Raw genomic sequence first — 16,502 nt, 5'->3', positions numbered from 1 at the left:
TACAAAATTAAAGTTCAGTCACTCTGACATGAGAAGGCATTTTCTCTCCGGGGTTTGGCTCAATGTATAAAACTGATTTTCTAACTCAGGAGGCCGAGAGGGAGCAGAGACTCATCTGATGTCTCGTGAAAGTCCCGGGTTTTTTCCAGTAAACAACTGAATAAAGTTTCCATTTCTTCTAAAGTTTTCAAGTTTGTACTTTAAACAATGAAAGTATAAGTAACGAGACTTATTGAAAGTAACTCTTCGTTGTGCAATTGACCGTTAAACCTTTAAAAAACACTTTCATATGGACACTCTGGATATGAGTGGGTCTGTATTCTCTGTGTTGTGCTTTTGATGTTTTCATGCACATAACGGGGGGGGGGGTAGAAATATTTTTTTAACATATTTTGTATTTCTAGTAAAGTCCAAGGGCAACACAGGTGTTCGCACACACATTCCTAAAAGCTTATCCGTGTGCATGTGACCTTTATTTAATTTGTCACTGTATTTAGTGAGATTAAAGTGTTGTCTTCAGTCACATGTCACATGTCACTGTGATGTCGTGTTAAATTCCTCACTTAGAAGTAACCGTCTTCTTAGTAATGCTCGCTCGCCTGGTCCCTCCTCCCCCCGCTCCTCCACCGTGCCAAAGATGGCCGGGGATGGTGAAGGCATCGACGCTCATGCCCATGGTCTTCGAGGGGATGGCGCTGAACTGCTTCCTGTCCGAGCTGTACTTGTAGATGGACTCCACCTGGGCGGAGCTAATCGTCCGGGGACCGACGCCGGCCAATCGCACCAGCTCCTGGGAGTCGGGGTTCATGGTGTAAACGCCCCTGAATTGGCAGCTGGTGTCGCGGAAGAGGATGAGGAAGTGGTTTGCCGGACTCTTCTCCATCTCCTGAGGTCGAGAGAAAGAGAACAAATCATACCGGCCTTCTAGTTTTCCTCCGCATCCTCAAACATCGAAATAAATCATGAAACAATTTACATTATCAGTTGAATAAATGTTGATAAAGGTTCAATGATGAATAAATGAATCCTTTACCTCAACTATCTTGTTTTTCTGTGCCTCGTTGACCTTCCCCGCCAAGCAGCAGCGAGACAGAGCGTTGTGAACGATGAATTTGTTCGACTTGAAGCTCGGTTCTTTGAAAAGCTTCGGACCTAAAAAACACCAACATGTTTTTATGGCATTTTCTAAATGCGTACGAGTACTGAAGAACCGCGGTACTCCACCGCTTTAGCACTGTACCTGTGTATTCTGGGGCGGGCGAGGTTCCATTGGACCCGCTCTCCAAGTCCTTGTCTCGGTTCTGATTGGCCAGTCGACTCGGGGTCACACAGGCCAAAGGCGACTCGGGGCGGCTGCGGGAGAGAAGCCAAACAATGAGCTGATGGACTCTCACCTCATGTCTGTGCCACACTCGATAAGAGGACGATTCATACACAGACCAGTGATTTAACAACAAGTCATTTGTTTCTTTGTAAGAAATGAGTCAAGTACAAGCACTTGCACTGGGGAGGAGGTAGTTAGAACTAGTTAGCATAGAAGCACATGTTTTTAGCTTCTGGATGTTAGCATGGTGAAGCTAAATTGATGATGATGATGGTGATATGAAGCCGTTTTTTAGACATGAACTCCAGAAAAAGGTCCAGACAAAAGGGTCCGGACATTATTGACACATTAACAACAGAGCAGGAGTTTGTCAGGTCCGAAATCTATCCAGATTAAGGTGAGGAGAGGAGTCTGGGTAGAACTTTCTCTGGAAAATTTCAGGAAACTCTTCAGTGCGTGTCTGGAAGCAGCTGTATTGTTGTGCTAAGGGTAGCAATTAAGTATTAATAATGATGCCTCTGAAGTCCTGCTAGCATCATGGCTGAGACCTTTGTGACTGAGGCATCAACATGTCCTGTGCAGGAGTTTACCTGTGGGGTTTCTTCGTGGCGTCACCACCAGGTTTCCTCGGCTCGTCCGTGGCTGCCAGGTTGAGGGAGGAGTGAGAGTAGACCTTGGTCAATTTAGAGCCTAAACAAAAAAGACACAAAAGAGTTCAGTCGGTTAAATCATCTTCTGTAGATGTTTTTACTTTGTTGACTTCGCTCGGTGTTGTCTTTTACCAGCTGCTCCCTTGGCGGGACTCAGAGACAAGCGTGTTTCCTCTCTGGTCATGCTGCGAGGCCGAGAGCGCGTTTTCTTTGCAGAAGATCTTCCTTGATTGGGTGATTTTTGCTGCCGCAGCATTTTGTCCAGATCATCCATGATCTTGAGCTGGTGCCGCAATGCGTGCTCCCCTCGCGTGAAATCTCCCCAACGGGCCGGAGTAGCAGGAGGTGTGGGGGAAGGGGAGGTGGTGCCAGCAGGAGGTGTATTGCAGGGAGACGCTCTCTTGTAAGAATCCCCGGGTCTGAGAACAGGAGAATAGTTTATTTTGACAAGTTAGAAGAATCACAATCTCGAGTCAGGCTGCTAAGATGCATGTGGTTTTGTTTTTCACCTGTTGTCTCTCTCTCTCTCTTGCTCCTGCAACTGTCTCCTCTTCTTTATCTCCTCTGCTCTCTTCTGCTGTCTTTCCAACAGCAGAGCTCTTTTCTGGGCCATCTCCCCCTCACAAAGAACCTCCTCCTACAACAACACAGGCACACGATCAGACACCCAAACTGTCGGGACACAAATAACGTGCATGCAAAACAAACTCCTATTCGTTCTCACCTGATAGAAGAATCCAATTCCTCCTCTGGTTTCCAGCTCAGTCACTTCTCCACTTAGCTCCAAGGTCTCTGTCTGTCTTGTGTCCTCTTTGGTTTCCGTTGGTTCTTCTGGCAAATCCCTGGCTTCTTCTGTGCGATTCAGTTCCTCTAAAGGATCGAAGGGTTCTGGGACGGGTCCTCTTGCAGGTTCCGCAGCAGATTCTGTGTGATCACTCATGGAATCAGAGGAAAACTCCTGCCCTCCCTCTGGCTCTCCGAGAGATGACAGAGACTCAATCAGGCTGCAGCGTTTCCCTGCACCGGCAATACTGAACGCAGCCGAGAGGGACAACGTCTCGCTCTCAAACGAGCACTCTGAAGGAGCACCAGAGCTGCTGCCACCCGCAGTCCTAGGATGCTCTCGTCTGGGAAGTGGAGCGACTGGAAGTCCTCCGACAGCCTCTAGCTCCTCCTGCTCCAGCTCCAGCTCCAGGCTAAACTGGGTGGGTGTCTCACTGGAGCCTGTTTCTGATGTGCTCTCATCAGGCTGTGGCTGCTGGGCAGGCTGAGGGAATTCCTGAGGAGTCTTCGGACCACCGATACGGAAGGAAGAGGAGTTTTGATCCCGACACTTGCTGGGGGATACACGCCGCAGGTGGGGGATGGTGTCGACAGTCTGGGTCGTCGTCAAGACGCGACTCAGAGGAGGGAACTTGAGTTCGGAAGGCCGTGGATGGGGGCGCTGATTTTGGGGGCGCTGCTGGTGTTTGGGGCTGCGCGGCGTGGAGGAGGAGTGAATCTTGGTGCGAGGAGCAGGGCAGGAAGAGGAGATGATTGTTTTTGGCGAGTCGGAAAGAGCGTGAGAACGTCGTGACGGCGAGGAGGCAGAGGGGAGATTGGGAGTAGCAGGGATCACCAAAGCTTTGGTGTTGGTCCTGGTAGGAGTCTTTGTCGGGGTTCTCTGTGGTTCCCTCGTTGGTGTGTGGGGGGGAGTTCTGGGTGGTGTCTTGAGGTTGCTTCTACCGGTTGACTTTGCAATGGTCTTGGATGAATTCTTGGGTCTTTGGTTTGTCATGAGATGCTGTTGCTGCTCTGTAAGTTTCTGCATGTCCTTCTGCAGCGACTGCAGAGCTTCACTCAGTTTCTGCACCACCTCGTTGTATTCCACAATGACAGCTTCACCTCCTTTCTCCTTTTCTGCCCCTTTCTTGCTTTCAATAGAGAATGTGACCTGCTTCTCTAACCGAGGAGGGTTGGAAACAGATGGCTTCTCTTTCTCCTTATCTCCATCTTTTTCTTTCTCTGTCTTTTCTTTCTCCTCCTTCTCCTCCTCCTTTTTCAGTTGCTCCTCCATGCATGTGAGGCGCTCCTCCAGGGTGAAAGTATCCTCCCCTGCTCCCTCCCCTCCTCCTTGCTCTTTTTTTAGTTGGAGGAAAGCAGTTTTTCCAAGCCTCTGTCTGTGTTTGGCAAAGATGGCTTCGATTCGTCTTTTTTGGGCTTCAATGCTTTTCCGTTTTTCCTCCAGGCGAGCCCCCAGCTCCCAGGCCTCAGAGCCTGGTTCAGGGCCTCTGGGTCCGGGGCTGTCCTGGGGGCCAGGTGCCCCTGCTGGGGTTGAAGGCGTAAGTGGAGTTCCTGGGGTTGTTGGTGTCGCGGCAGAGGCGGACTCCTCTCCAGAAGCAGCAGGATGTCTTCTTCTGCTGTCTCGCCGCTCAGCAAAGCTTGTCATTCGTGGACTATTGCTGTTGCTGTGGTTTCCCTGGCGGCCATTACTGGGTCGAATGTTACCGGGCGCATTCCTCGGGCCATCGTCCGATGCTTCAGAGGAGTCGACGCTGCCGTCTCGTAGAACGGAATCGTCATCACGTGACATATCCGAGCTCCGCCCTGATCTCTCCCTCCTCTCTCCCCTCCCTTGCCTCACAGTGTCACCCGCCTCTCCCCCGGCCGGCCGGTGGAGGATCCCCGATCGACAGGGAGCAGAGCTGCTGAGCTGAGGATTCTTTTCCTCAGGGGAGTGCAGGAAAAACCCAGCAGGAGCTCCCTCGGGACGCAACCTGGGCTCTGGCCGTCCTCCCAACGCCCCTCTTCCAACTTTCTCAGGCGTCCTTCCCTTCTTCCGATCTTTGCTGTTGGGAGTATGAACCGCCTGTAGCGCCTCCTCGATAGTCGGCAGCTCCCCTAGCGGTGCCGTGTGAGCGTACGGTCCCCAGGTAGAGCGCTGCGATGGGGCCGAGGCGCTGAGCAGGTGGCTGAGGTCCTCTGGAGGGCTGTACGGGACCCGAGTCATCCCTGCCGCAGTCACCGGCGAGGTCATTGCAGGGATGCCGGCGGTGAGGCTGTCAGTGCTGACGGAGCGAAAGACAGAATCTATTGGGTTTCCCATGACAATGTCAACATCACTGTCCAGCCCAAATGGGATGCTGAAAGTCACTGCTGAGAGGGGACGACTGCGGAGAGGTGGGTGATGATGGAGGGATGAACCGATGGATGGATTCACGAGGCAATATGGAAAAAGAAGAAACCACAAAAGCCAAAGTAAGAAGATTTAGAAATTAAGATAAAACATGAAAGCAACACAACATTTACCATAGAAGCTTTTAAATATATCTACCTGATTTGTTTCTTTGTCCAACTTTTGTTTTCTGAAAAGACATAAAAAAGAGAAAGTAGAAATAAAAGTTAATTTTGGTTGATCTACTTTAAAGGAAACAATCTCGTGCTCTGTTTTTCTTACCCGGTGACGCCGGAGAGGAGATGGGCACAAAGGGTTGTTTGAAGACAAAGGAAGGAGAGCCGCTGAAACCCGGGACAATCAAAACAAACCTCAAATATAAGTTCCTGATATCAATGTGTTACTGGTTTGATACTAAGCATAAACCAGTACATCTAGTAACTCTATAAGACCAGACTTTATTGTTTTTCTATTTCATTTGGGTTTGCTGCAGGATTTCATGTTTCATGTTTATTGTGCTTCTCGTACCTGTTGCTGTTTCCACTGACAGGACTTGTACAGTCCAGGAAACACGAGATGTCTGAAAGACACAGAGGATTCAGAGGCTGATATTTACAGTATTTATCAAACACCAACAATATGACAGAAGAGCATCAGACCTGTGAGGTCGATGGGTTGTATGGTCTGAACGAAATCCGGCTTCTTGACCTCGAACCAGTCTAACAGCTCTGCTATGAAGCTCATGATGTTCAGCTGAGAGAAAGAGAAAAAAGAGACAGACGCACACGTGAGATGAGATTTCAGAGGCTGGAGAGCAGCAACTCCCCGTCTGTTAATGCAGCTGAAAACACGAGTGAACAATAACATCACAGATTTCTAACAGACAGATGTTAACACAGTCAACAGCTGTGTGCACATCTGTAACTCCCACAACACGTTTCTAATGCTGGAGATTTTTGGTTTGAAAGACATAACAGGGCTGATAAAACTCTTTTTTACCTCATCACTTGTAAATCACAGCACATATTACCTTCTATACTTTATACAAAATAATAAACAAATTAATCATCGGGGTTCTAATCACAAGGTTTATAATGACTTAAACTATCCCTGAATAATCCAACTGGTTGTCTTATTACTTACCCTCTATAACACCAACCCCCCTTTTGTGTGTTTTTATATCAAAACATAAAAATAACCTGTCCCTAACCAAAACCTTCACCTAACCCTTCTCTCACCCTTTGTCACCATTTGAATGACAAACTTTACTTGGTATAATCAGTTATTTCCACTGAATAACCAGAATCTGGTTACTTTGTAAATGTTTAATTATTTTCGGAGTTAAAAACAGAATTTAAGTGAGAATATCACGATGCTTACGTGAAGATCAGGAGGAGCGTAGAGCAGGTCCTCCATAGCCAGGGGGCAGCAGCTCTGTAAACTGCTCTCGCTAAACTCTCGGATCAGCTGCAGGTTGTAGAGACTGTCGGCCACTGACATGGTGTCCTTCAGGCACACGTCTGGAAGAGAACAGGAAGTTTACACGTTGTTGTGTAACATCTTTGTGCGTTTGTGTGTCAGAAGGTTAAATCCATTATCATTTCTTCAACTCAAACAAAGTCTATCAATGTGTCGTCCCGCTGACTGAGCTGAAACACAACTGAACGCTGGATATTACCCATAATCCCCGGCTTCCTGAACCAGAAGAGCTGAAATCCACCAAACTCTGTTTTGAAATCTTCATATTTTAAAGGTTTCATGCTGAATATTGGAGATAAACGCAGTTTTTTTATTACTTATTATAATTTTATTCTATTTACATCTTACTTCCTTTTCAAGTTAATTTGTCTTTTTGAATATTTTGATTCTATCAATTCACGTCTTATCCTTTTTACTAGTATTTCTTTTCTTTGCAATGATTTAAAAGCACTGTCGCTCAACTCTGACTTTGAATGATGGGTCTGTCATTTACACTGTTGAGAGTTTGGAAGCATCCAGATATTACTAATGAACATGTGAGTGTGTGTTATCATGTGTGTGAGTGTGTGTACCCTCTAGAGGCAGCAGGCTGGGGCAGTAGAAGTGCATCACAGCAGCTATAGCGCAGCCATTAGACAGATCCTTGACCGCAGAGACCAGAGGGAAAGTGGGAGTCAGCTTAGACAGCACTTTGTCCTTCCTGTAACGGATCTAGATACGAGAGAGAGAGAGAGAGAGAGAGAGAGAGAGAGAGAGAGAGAGAGAGAGAGAGTGAGAGAGAGAGAGAGAGAGAGAGTAAAGGGAAAGGGAAAGAGGGAGATGAGAGAGAGAGAGAAGAGGGAAAAAATAGGTAGAGTTGTACAACCACAAGAAAAGAAGGAAATCATGAAGAAGATGCAGAAAAAGTCCACAGATAAGAAAATAGATAAAAAAGCCCAAAAAGTTAGAAATAAACGTGAAACCAGAAACTATCGTCCAAGTGCAGCCAAACTCCAGGAAAACCGCAAATAGAAGGAAACCCACAGAAACAAAGCGCAAGACCAGTGATGCCTAAGGTAAGAAACATTTGCGCACACACACACAGATACACAAGCACACATACACACCAACCAGAAGGTGCAGTGCAAAGGTAAAAAAGTGGCGATACAAAAAAACTGGATTAAAAAAACGAGGAAAAATGTCAGTGATTATAAGTGAAAATTAAAGTTTCCTCCGGTGTCCATGCAGCAGAAACAGGCACTGACGACACTCTGATCCCTCACTTCTACTTTTGCTCTTTTACACACAAACAGTGCATGAACACAACTTGTGATGTTGTGCAGCCTTGTTGCAGGAGTTCGACGAGGAAAAGTTCCGTATCAAAGATTAACACCCAGTCTCGTGGTGCCTCCTATAACATGGCTTTGTAGCACACACTTAAAGAAAAGTAGTGAAACATAAATATGGATAAGTAGTGTTTCAATCTGATGAGGCTTAAATGATCCATCCAAACCTCGGGGTTGGACTGGCAGCCGTCGGTTAGTTGGTTATTGGACAACAGCGTGGGGGAGGTGTGGCGATTGGTCAGTCTGTCATACCCCTTCTCCACCAAGGCAGTTCAAGGGTCTGTGCCTCGTCTGGAACCAGCTCTTTGTGTTTCGAGCTCAGGGCCTTAATGAGATCTGAATTGTCACCCATAATATTTTAACCATCCACGGTAGACTTTCCTAAAGCTACGAGATTGTGAAACCAAGATTTATGCTCCTGTAGAAGCCACAAGTCAGAATGATATCAACTGGGTTTTAAGAAAAACGTGTTTTCAAAGAGAAGCACCATACTACCCATAATCCTCAGATGTAATGGTGACGTCTCTGTTACCGTTGAAATGTTTACAGCAACTACTAAAATCGTGTCGGTTAAAATCGGATCGTTCAGCGTTAATACACCAGGTTACTAAAGTATTAAACTATCTGTAAAGTCAGGTTAAATTTAAGAAGAAGTGGGTGGACAGGGATAATTTGCAATGGTTTATGGGATGTGTAGTTTCCTTTAATCTCAAAAATAACGTGCCTTTGCCATATTTTCCATTTTCCAATCTTTTTTTTTTGCAACGAATCAAAAGTTTTAACGATTCATCTCGTAGCCGGTCGGCCTTTCGGTGGGAATGGGAAATTTACTTTCGGAACCAAAGCTGTTCTAGTAGTAGGTGGTGGAGGTTTTTAAATAAACAAAGATAATGTCACGTGTCATCTGCAAAGAATATCTCCACCTGTTCGGATGCCAGTGTGTGTTTGCAAAGCCCCGAGCAGCGAATCAATTGTCGATGTTGTGCATTGGTTGTGTTGCTGGGAAATCAGAGGCATACACAGTATAGTGACGTATACAGTGACGTGATGTTGTGGTTCTATAAGGATCTTTCCTACAATGATGGTTTTGCCCGAGCACCAGGTTCACGTTGGAGGAAAAGGGGCGTCGGTCAGTCGAGTGTGTTGCTACGGCAGACGTGGAGGATGAGGGTGAGATAAGAGCGAGGTGTTATACGTTACCACTGGCGGCTTATTCCCCGACTCCTTCAAACAAAAAGCGATAGCATGCTGGATGGGGGGCGGGGGGGGGGGGGGGGGGGGGGGTGGCAGAGAGAGGGAAACAAGCATAAATGACAAGGAGGCTCGGTCATCATGGGAACCGCCACACCCACAGAGTCACATGGTACTGCTCAGGAAGAGAGGAGCGACGGAGGGAGGACGAGGACGAGGAAGAGGAGGAGAGGAAGGGGGGCAAACGAAGGGGGACACGGATGTATTTAAATAACCAGCGAGGAGGGAAATTCACCTCCCTCCCTCGCTCTTCTCCAACATCGCCTCCTCCCTCCTCCGCTCTCTGGGCAGTTTGAGATGAAACTGACGACTGAACGTGACAAAGTCAGAAGACGCCTCGGTGTCCACAACAGCATCAGTTGGTAACAATCACAGGAATCATCATTAACAGGACACTTCAGGGGCTGAGAAGGTCGAACACCTCACGGCACAGACACAGATACAGAGTGTGGCATTTCCAGCAGGCACAGTAATGTCAGCCGCAGCCGATGGACACACTCAGGGAGGAGGACAGACGGGAGGAGAGGAGGACACTTACTGGGACTAGTTTCCAGTACCAGCGGTTGGATGGACACTGGCCGAGAGCACGACAGAGAAAAAAAACAAAAACAGTTGGGAGGAAACAGAGAAGCAGAGCGAGGTCGATGTTAGAAGCTCGAGCAACAGAAGCAATGAGACACATGTGCTGAATGGAAAAATCCTCATGCATGTGAGTGTGTGTGTGTGTTTACCGTGTCCTGGACCGACTGCAGGTCCGTGCACGTCTGGGATCTGACCGGCTCCTCTTCTTCTGTGCATTCCCTCAACTTCTGGTTGAGCTGTAAGAACAAGATGACGGATGTTGAAGGATGAATTCAATTCAAATATAGGACGAAAGAATCTGAAGTGGCAGCGTTTCATTAAAATACAAAAATCCACTCGAATGTCAACAGTTCCCTCGTGAAACCACGTTTAAATTCATTCAGATTTGGATTGGGATCTCCACCAAATGGCAAAAACATCATATCTCTCAAAGTTAAGGAAAGTGAAATAGATCCTGTCCCCTCATCCACATCTACACTACACTTTTATGGATTCTGCTCTGACCCATAATGCATCATCATCACAGGTTTCGTGATAATCTGTCAAGTAGTTTTTTTGCAAAATCCTGCTGACAAACAAACAAACACAGACAAAACAGAACTTCCTTGGCAATAAAAAAACTTTTAGGAAATACACCAAACAAACTAAACTAATACACTAAGATAAGATAATAAATTATAAGTCCCACATCATGAAATGTCCATTGCAACAACAGAATAGAAAGTAATAATAAATAAACATGTAATACTTACAAATGTAAAGAACATTAATAGAATAAAACCAATATAATAGTGTGAACAGGATATAGAATCAGGACAGAAAGTGAGTCTCACCCTGTTGACCCAGAAGAGCAGCGCGTTCTCCCACGGAGCGCCGACGCCCATCTGCCCCGCCTCCACCGCCATCTTAACCCGGCCCACCGTCTCTTCAGCCGCCAATGACATCAGAGAGTCAATCAGGGCCAGGTGGGACTTCTGCACCAATCAGAGACAAGATTTAACCCCCTCAGCCTCTTCGACTGACACCGAGAACACGAGGAGTCGAACTACAGACCACGCACCGTCTTGATGGGGACGCTGCTGAGGTCCTCCTCGGTGACGTCTACTTCCTGGACCCTGGGAGCGAAGCCTTTCTTGATGAGGTGCTGCAGCAGGGCGGCGTTGTCGGCGGGTGACCCCTGCACCGCGGGGCCGGAGACCCCGTGTGCCTGGGCGAGCAGGGCCTGAGCTCGGCAGTAGATCTCCGGGGACAGAAGCAGCTTGGAGACGGCCGGCTTCAGGTGCTCCTGCTTGTACTGGTCCTTGTAGAGCGGCTCCCGGAACTCCACTGGGACGTTTTCTGCAGAGAGGACACGGAGCAGTGAGGATTTGATTCATGAAGCGTGACTGGTGCATTGTTTCAGTCTGAACTACAATAACATGCAGACATTCAGGATCCCCAGAGGATGAATCCTACTGAGTTCACTGATCCTGACTTTTTCCTCCAGGGACAAAACAAGGTTGATGTTTCTGGACTGATCTCAGACCACCAGGACATCTGTATCACATATTCATGATCCCCAGAGGATGAATCCTACTACCTCTGAGCTTTACCTGCAGGTTTTCACTTTTTTCATTCAGTGAAGTATCTCAACATCCACTTTTGAACAGCACAACATTTTATACGGACAAAATTGTGTTCATCCATTCATGGTCCCACATGATGAATCATACCGACTTTAACAACCCCCCCCAGTTTTCCTTTCCCATATCCTGTTGTTCCCAGTTGTGTTTTGAACTGTGGTTTGTTGAACTGCCAAATCTTTAGATCTATTCAGGAAGAACATTTTTATTTGTTTAATTATTTACTTTAAGTGGCTGTAAAACTAATAATTGAAGATTAAAGAACAGATTTCCTGGGACACAGATCCAGTAATTATTTTTAACAATTTTCTTTATCATTGTGAGAAAGTGATTTATACGATTTCCACTGTTTTACCAGGTAAATAATTCATGGATCTTGATGAAAATAATCAGGCATGAGGAGCCGATATCTACGAGTCTGGTTTTAATTCAAGGGGATTAGACTTCTACTGAGTTTGTATAATTTGTTAACAGACGTCAAAGTAAACTAGAAATGAATTTGAAGTCTCAGCTGAGTTACCTGAGAGTCCGGCTGCACGTGAAGAGTTAACCGTTTGTCAGTGTTTTTGTTTTTAGTAAAACATTCTAACAAACCATTAGTTTTAAAGAAGCCCCTGGAGTCAGCCTGTGCCTCGAGGGAGTTCGAGATGCAGTTATCTTAAGTCAGGAAGTGAGAGCTGCGTGCATGCAGAGGAACCACCGTGTTCTCATGCTCCAGCTGAGGATGAATATTTCAGTGGATGGACAGTGCGAGTCGAGAGAATCCAAACAATCATTACGAGGAGAAGAAACACAACCATGAAGTAGTTCATGGTGCAGACACAAGAGATCTCCTGCAGGAGGTGGGAGGAGTGAGCCAGCTCCTCTGCATTGTTCCCTGAGAAGGAAAGAAACGCCTTCTCTAACTCCAGAGCACAGAAACGCTTTGTCGAGGCCTCGTCCCGCGTGGAAAAGGTCACGGAGGTCACACAGGCTCCACTGGTCTGACGGAGAAACCTCAAGAAAGTTAAGAGAAGAAGTTTCCTCACAGTGGAGAAGGGACAGCGTCTGACTGCAGGAGAGGATAATACCATCATCTGCATGAACAGCTCAGCTCAGAGAGGTCACTCATACAAGAGATGGTGTGTGTGTGTGTGTGTGTGTGTGTGTGTGTGTGTGTGTGTGTGTGCATGTGCATGTCAAGTCCTCTATGAAGCTCAGTATCACACACTCTCCTCACTGACCCATATTCCAGCTCTGCAGCCCCTGGACGACCACTGGAGATTGAAGTGGATTTCTTTAAGTTAGCATCAGAGTCTCTTCCTGCAGTCGAGTCTCTCTTCCTCTTTTAGTCGTTTCTTTTCTCCTCCTGTTCCTCCTTCATCTTTCTGTCCATAAACATCTATGACTCACAAAGGATCTGTGAAACCTCCCTCTTTCATTTCACCTTCACTAACGAGGTTTTGTTCTAGGAACCGAATTTTCACTTTCGTTGCAATTAGAGTTTTTTTCAACGATTTCATAGATTTCTCAGAGAATAAATCCGTCACATTAGAGGACAGATATTCATGAGAGAGATACATTTGGTGCAGATCCAAATAGATCTGGATCAGCTGGCCTCTCAGCTCCTGGTGGTTTTCTTTACTGTGATTAAGAGCCTGAAGAATCATCAGCACCAAACATCTCTGTTTCTGCCGGCTGGAGTTTTCAAACTAAAAAGGGGAGTTTCCTCACTTCTCTGTAACTACAGTTAAAAAGAAGTTCACTATTTAAATCGATCTTTTCAACTCAAACCCCTTTAAGGAACAGTTTTCACACAGGGCATCTATGTGCAGCACTTTCTCCATGAGATCTATCAGTTTCATGCCCGAAGAACCTTCAGAAGCCGGAGCTGGAAAAACTGGGATCCGAACCACTGACATTCTGTTCAGAGGATAACCGCTCTCCCCCCGCAGCCACAGACACAAATCTGTAGCAGAGTTGATGCGTTTTCAAAGGAACACGTAGGATCTAGTTTCACTCTAGTTTCTTCATGAAACTGGAACAACTCTGCTCATCCTTTCTTTCTTCTGCCAGAGACAAGTTGTGTGTCTGTGTCACCACACAAACATCAGTGTGAGCACACACTCCTCTGCAGTGTGACACACACACACACACTGTGTTAAAGAGCTGGGAGGAAGTAGGGCTGCCGTCACTATGGGAACTGTGGGAATGGGACTGGACTGCAGAGAAGGACTAACCCACTTAGCGTCATTTCATCTGGAGGCAGCAGAGACAACACAACAGCTCTCATCTAAATCTCACAACATGCTAACACATGAAAACACATGTTCAGGAGCTTAATGCATGGATGTGCAGACATTTCAAATTGATTAAACAGCGTCAGAGAGGTCGACACACAGGCTTTATATAACTCAGTCGTGCATATAGCTTTAAGCAGCCTATTGTGTTTATGTCATTTCATCCTGGTGCAGTCGAGATGTCATCTGCGAGTCAGATTTCAATATGAGATTAACTGTGTGTATTCGTTCCAGGATCTTAACCTTAGTGTGTTTGTTAATCAGTTTGCAGGATGAAAGAAAAACGATAAAACACGTCACCACAAAACTCGGTGGAAGGATGGAGAACGTGTCAGGGAGGAATACTCAGTGAGGTCATTTCCTGTTTAAATAAAGTTTTTACAATACAGAGAAGCCTGATTGGTTCATTTAATCCTCTATGTTTATTAGTGACGTGGAAAAATCTAACAACAAGAGATAAGGAAGAAGTTATTATTTTTTTGGCCGTTCATCCAAACATCTGAAACATGTGGGGGGTCGCCAGCCAATCACAGGGCCAGCATACAAACACCAGCAGCCATTCAGGTTCACATTCACATCCAGTTAACCTGCACCGCTTGTCTTCGGTGTGTGGGAAGAAGAACTCCACTGAGACGAACTGGAATTCAAACCAGGAACCTTCCAGTGCCACCCACTTGTCCACTGTGCCGCCCCCTCCCCTGCTCATGTCGAGTATAATCAGTCAGTGCTTTTCCCCCTCCGGGCCTCCATTAACATTGTATGAGGCCAGTTGACAGCGATGAAGACGAGGAGGGCTCCCTGCTGAGAGGAGGCTTCCAGCTCGTCCCTCCTCTCGTGTCACAGGCTCGTCCACTGGACACAACACACAACGTGAAGCTGTGGAACCGGCACGACAACACAACACAACACACAACGTGAAGCTGTGGAACCGGCACGACAACACAACACAACACACAACGTGAAGCTGTGGAACCGGCACGACAACACAACACAACACACAACGTGAAGCTGTGGAACCGGCACGACAACACAACACAACACACAACGTGAAGCTGTGGAACCGGCACGACAGCACAACACAACACACAACGTGGATCGTTACGTAAACTGGGTTTAGTGAGGAGCTTCAGAGTGACATCACAGTGTGAGTCAGCAGAACCTGCACACCTGCTGTTTCATCATCAATTCATCCATCATCCATCCATTCATCATCCATTCATCATTCATAAATCATACAACATCCATCATCCTTCATCCATTCATCCTTCATCCATTCATCCTTCATCCATCATCCTTCATCCATTCATCCTTCATCCATCATCCATCATCCATCATTCATCCACTCATCATCCATTCATCATTCATAAATCATCCAGCATCCAACATCCAGCATCCAGCATCCATCCATCATCTCAAACTGGATTTTCGGTTTTCTATCATTAGAATAAAATTAAAATCAGGTTTTGATGCATTTGGTTGAAAAGGGAGGAACCATCATTTATTTCCTTCTCTCTTTCCTCCCTTCTGTCTTTCTTACTTTCTTTCTTTCCTTCCTTCCTTTCCTCTTTCTTACCTCTTTCCTTCCTTCTTTCTTAGTTCTTTCTTTCCTTCTTCTCTCTTCACTTCCTTCCTTTCCTCTTTCTAAACTCCATCCTTCCTTCTCTCTTAATATATTGATTCTCTCTCTCTCTCTCTCTCTCTCTCTCTCTCTCTCTCTCTCTCTCTCTCTTCATTTCACTCCATATCATACTGATGAATAAACTGATCAATAACGATAACAGTCATTGACTAGAGGACTTTGCATGATGTCATCAAACACAACACAACCACAGACTGAAGTAAGAGACTCACACACATGAATCAGAACATGACACAACAATAACATCTCCACACACGCACACACACACACACAAAAGTGAATTATCTCAGTGAGAATAAACTGCTTTACATTTAAACTTCTGCAGGTTTTCTTGAATCCGTCCCTTCCTGTTTCTCACGTTGACCTCTGACCTCTGACCTCCCATTGAATTTGATGCATTTGCAGTTTTCACCACAGAAAAACTCTCCATTGTCTCACGTGTCACCTTCACTTCACTGCCACGCGCCGCAGCCCAACGTGCGTGCGTGCGTAACACTGACACAAATATTATGCTGTGCTCTGACCCATTTACACACACATCACCTATAGATGCAAAACGCTGTGCATTGGTCATAATTAATTGAGTGTGTGTGTGTGTGTGTGTGTGTGTGTGTGTGTGTGTGTGTGTGTGTGTGTTAGATGTCGGATGGAGGACCCCTCCACAGGCCTGAGGACGCGGATCTCTTTGTTGCAGTGCGGTGAGGACAGACTCCTCCATCCCGCACCATCAGGAGAATCCTCCGGGGGGACGAGCCGCACATTCGCGTCATTAATTAGCGGAGGATCGTCCTCATGGTGCGGGAACAATGACGCTGCATGGACCGGGCAGGTGGAGCACGCGCCCCCGGGATGAGGATGGATGGGGAGCGGCTGGATGCTGGAGGTCTCATCCCCAAATAAAACCGAGAAACCTCCAGCTCCGAGCTGCGGGGATGAATCATGAAGCGCCCCGCCCAAGCGGCAGCAGCAGCGGCTGTGATGCGAGCAGGCTCCGGGGTGTGTGTACCTGCAGAGCCGTACGACTTCGACAGCAGCCACCGGACACTGGCGCAGATCTTGGCCCGGCTGATGTCGTACTGGTCCAGGGGTTTGATCTCCGGCACCGGGCAGGTCCTCTTCATCGCGCCGGGAGAGTCCTCCATGGCGCTCGGACAGAGGAGGAGCGCGCGGAGGAGGAGAGGCGGCAGCACCGGGGAA

General features: G+C 46.9%; 1 protein-coding gene across 1 annotated transcript; it reads right to left on the bottom strand.

Annotated features, from left to right (window-relative positions):
* Positions 1–559: 559 nt before the first annotated feature.
* Positions 560–16,447, bottom strand: LOC128433576 (calmodulin-regulated spectrin-associated protein 3). Its single transcript, XM_053417793.1, has 19 exons — positions 16,312–16,447; positions 10,826–11,103; positions 10,599–10,739; positions 9,915–10,001; positions 9,722–9,757; positions 9,133–9,180; positions 7,180–7,318; positions 6,509–6,648; positions 5,788–5,881; positions 5,657–5,708; positions 5,411–5,472; positions 5,288–5,318; positions 2,699–5,123; positions 2,484–2,611; positions 2,107–2,393; positions 1,915–2,014; positions 1,241–1,353; positions 1,034–1,152; positions 560–886 (listed from the first exon to the last, which is right to left on the bottom strand). Exons 1-19 carry the CDS (start codon positions 16,445–16,447, stop codon positions 560–562), a joined length of 4,743 nt encoding a protein of 1,580 aa, XP_053273768.1.
* Between the last annotated feature and the right edge of the window lie 55 nt (positions 16,448–16,502).

Source organism: Pleuronectes platessa, chromosome 3, assembly GCF_947347685.1.
Source record: "Pleuronectes platessa chromosome 3, fPlePla1.1, whole genome shotgun sequence".
NCBI lineage: Eukaryota > Metazoa > Chordata > Actinopteri > Pleuronectiformes > Pleuronectidae > Pleuronectes > Pleuronectes platessa.
Note: the sequence above shows the minus strand (reverse complement) of the source record. Positions and strands in the feature narration are given on the sequence as shown.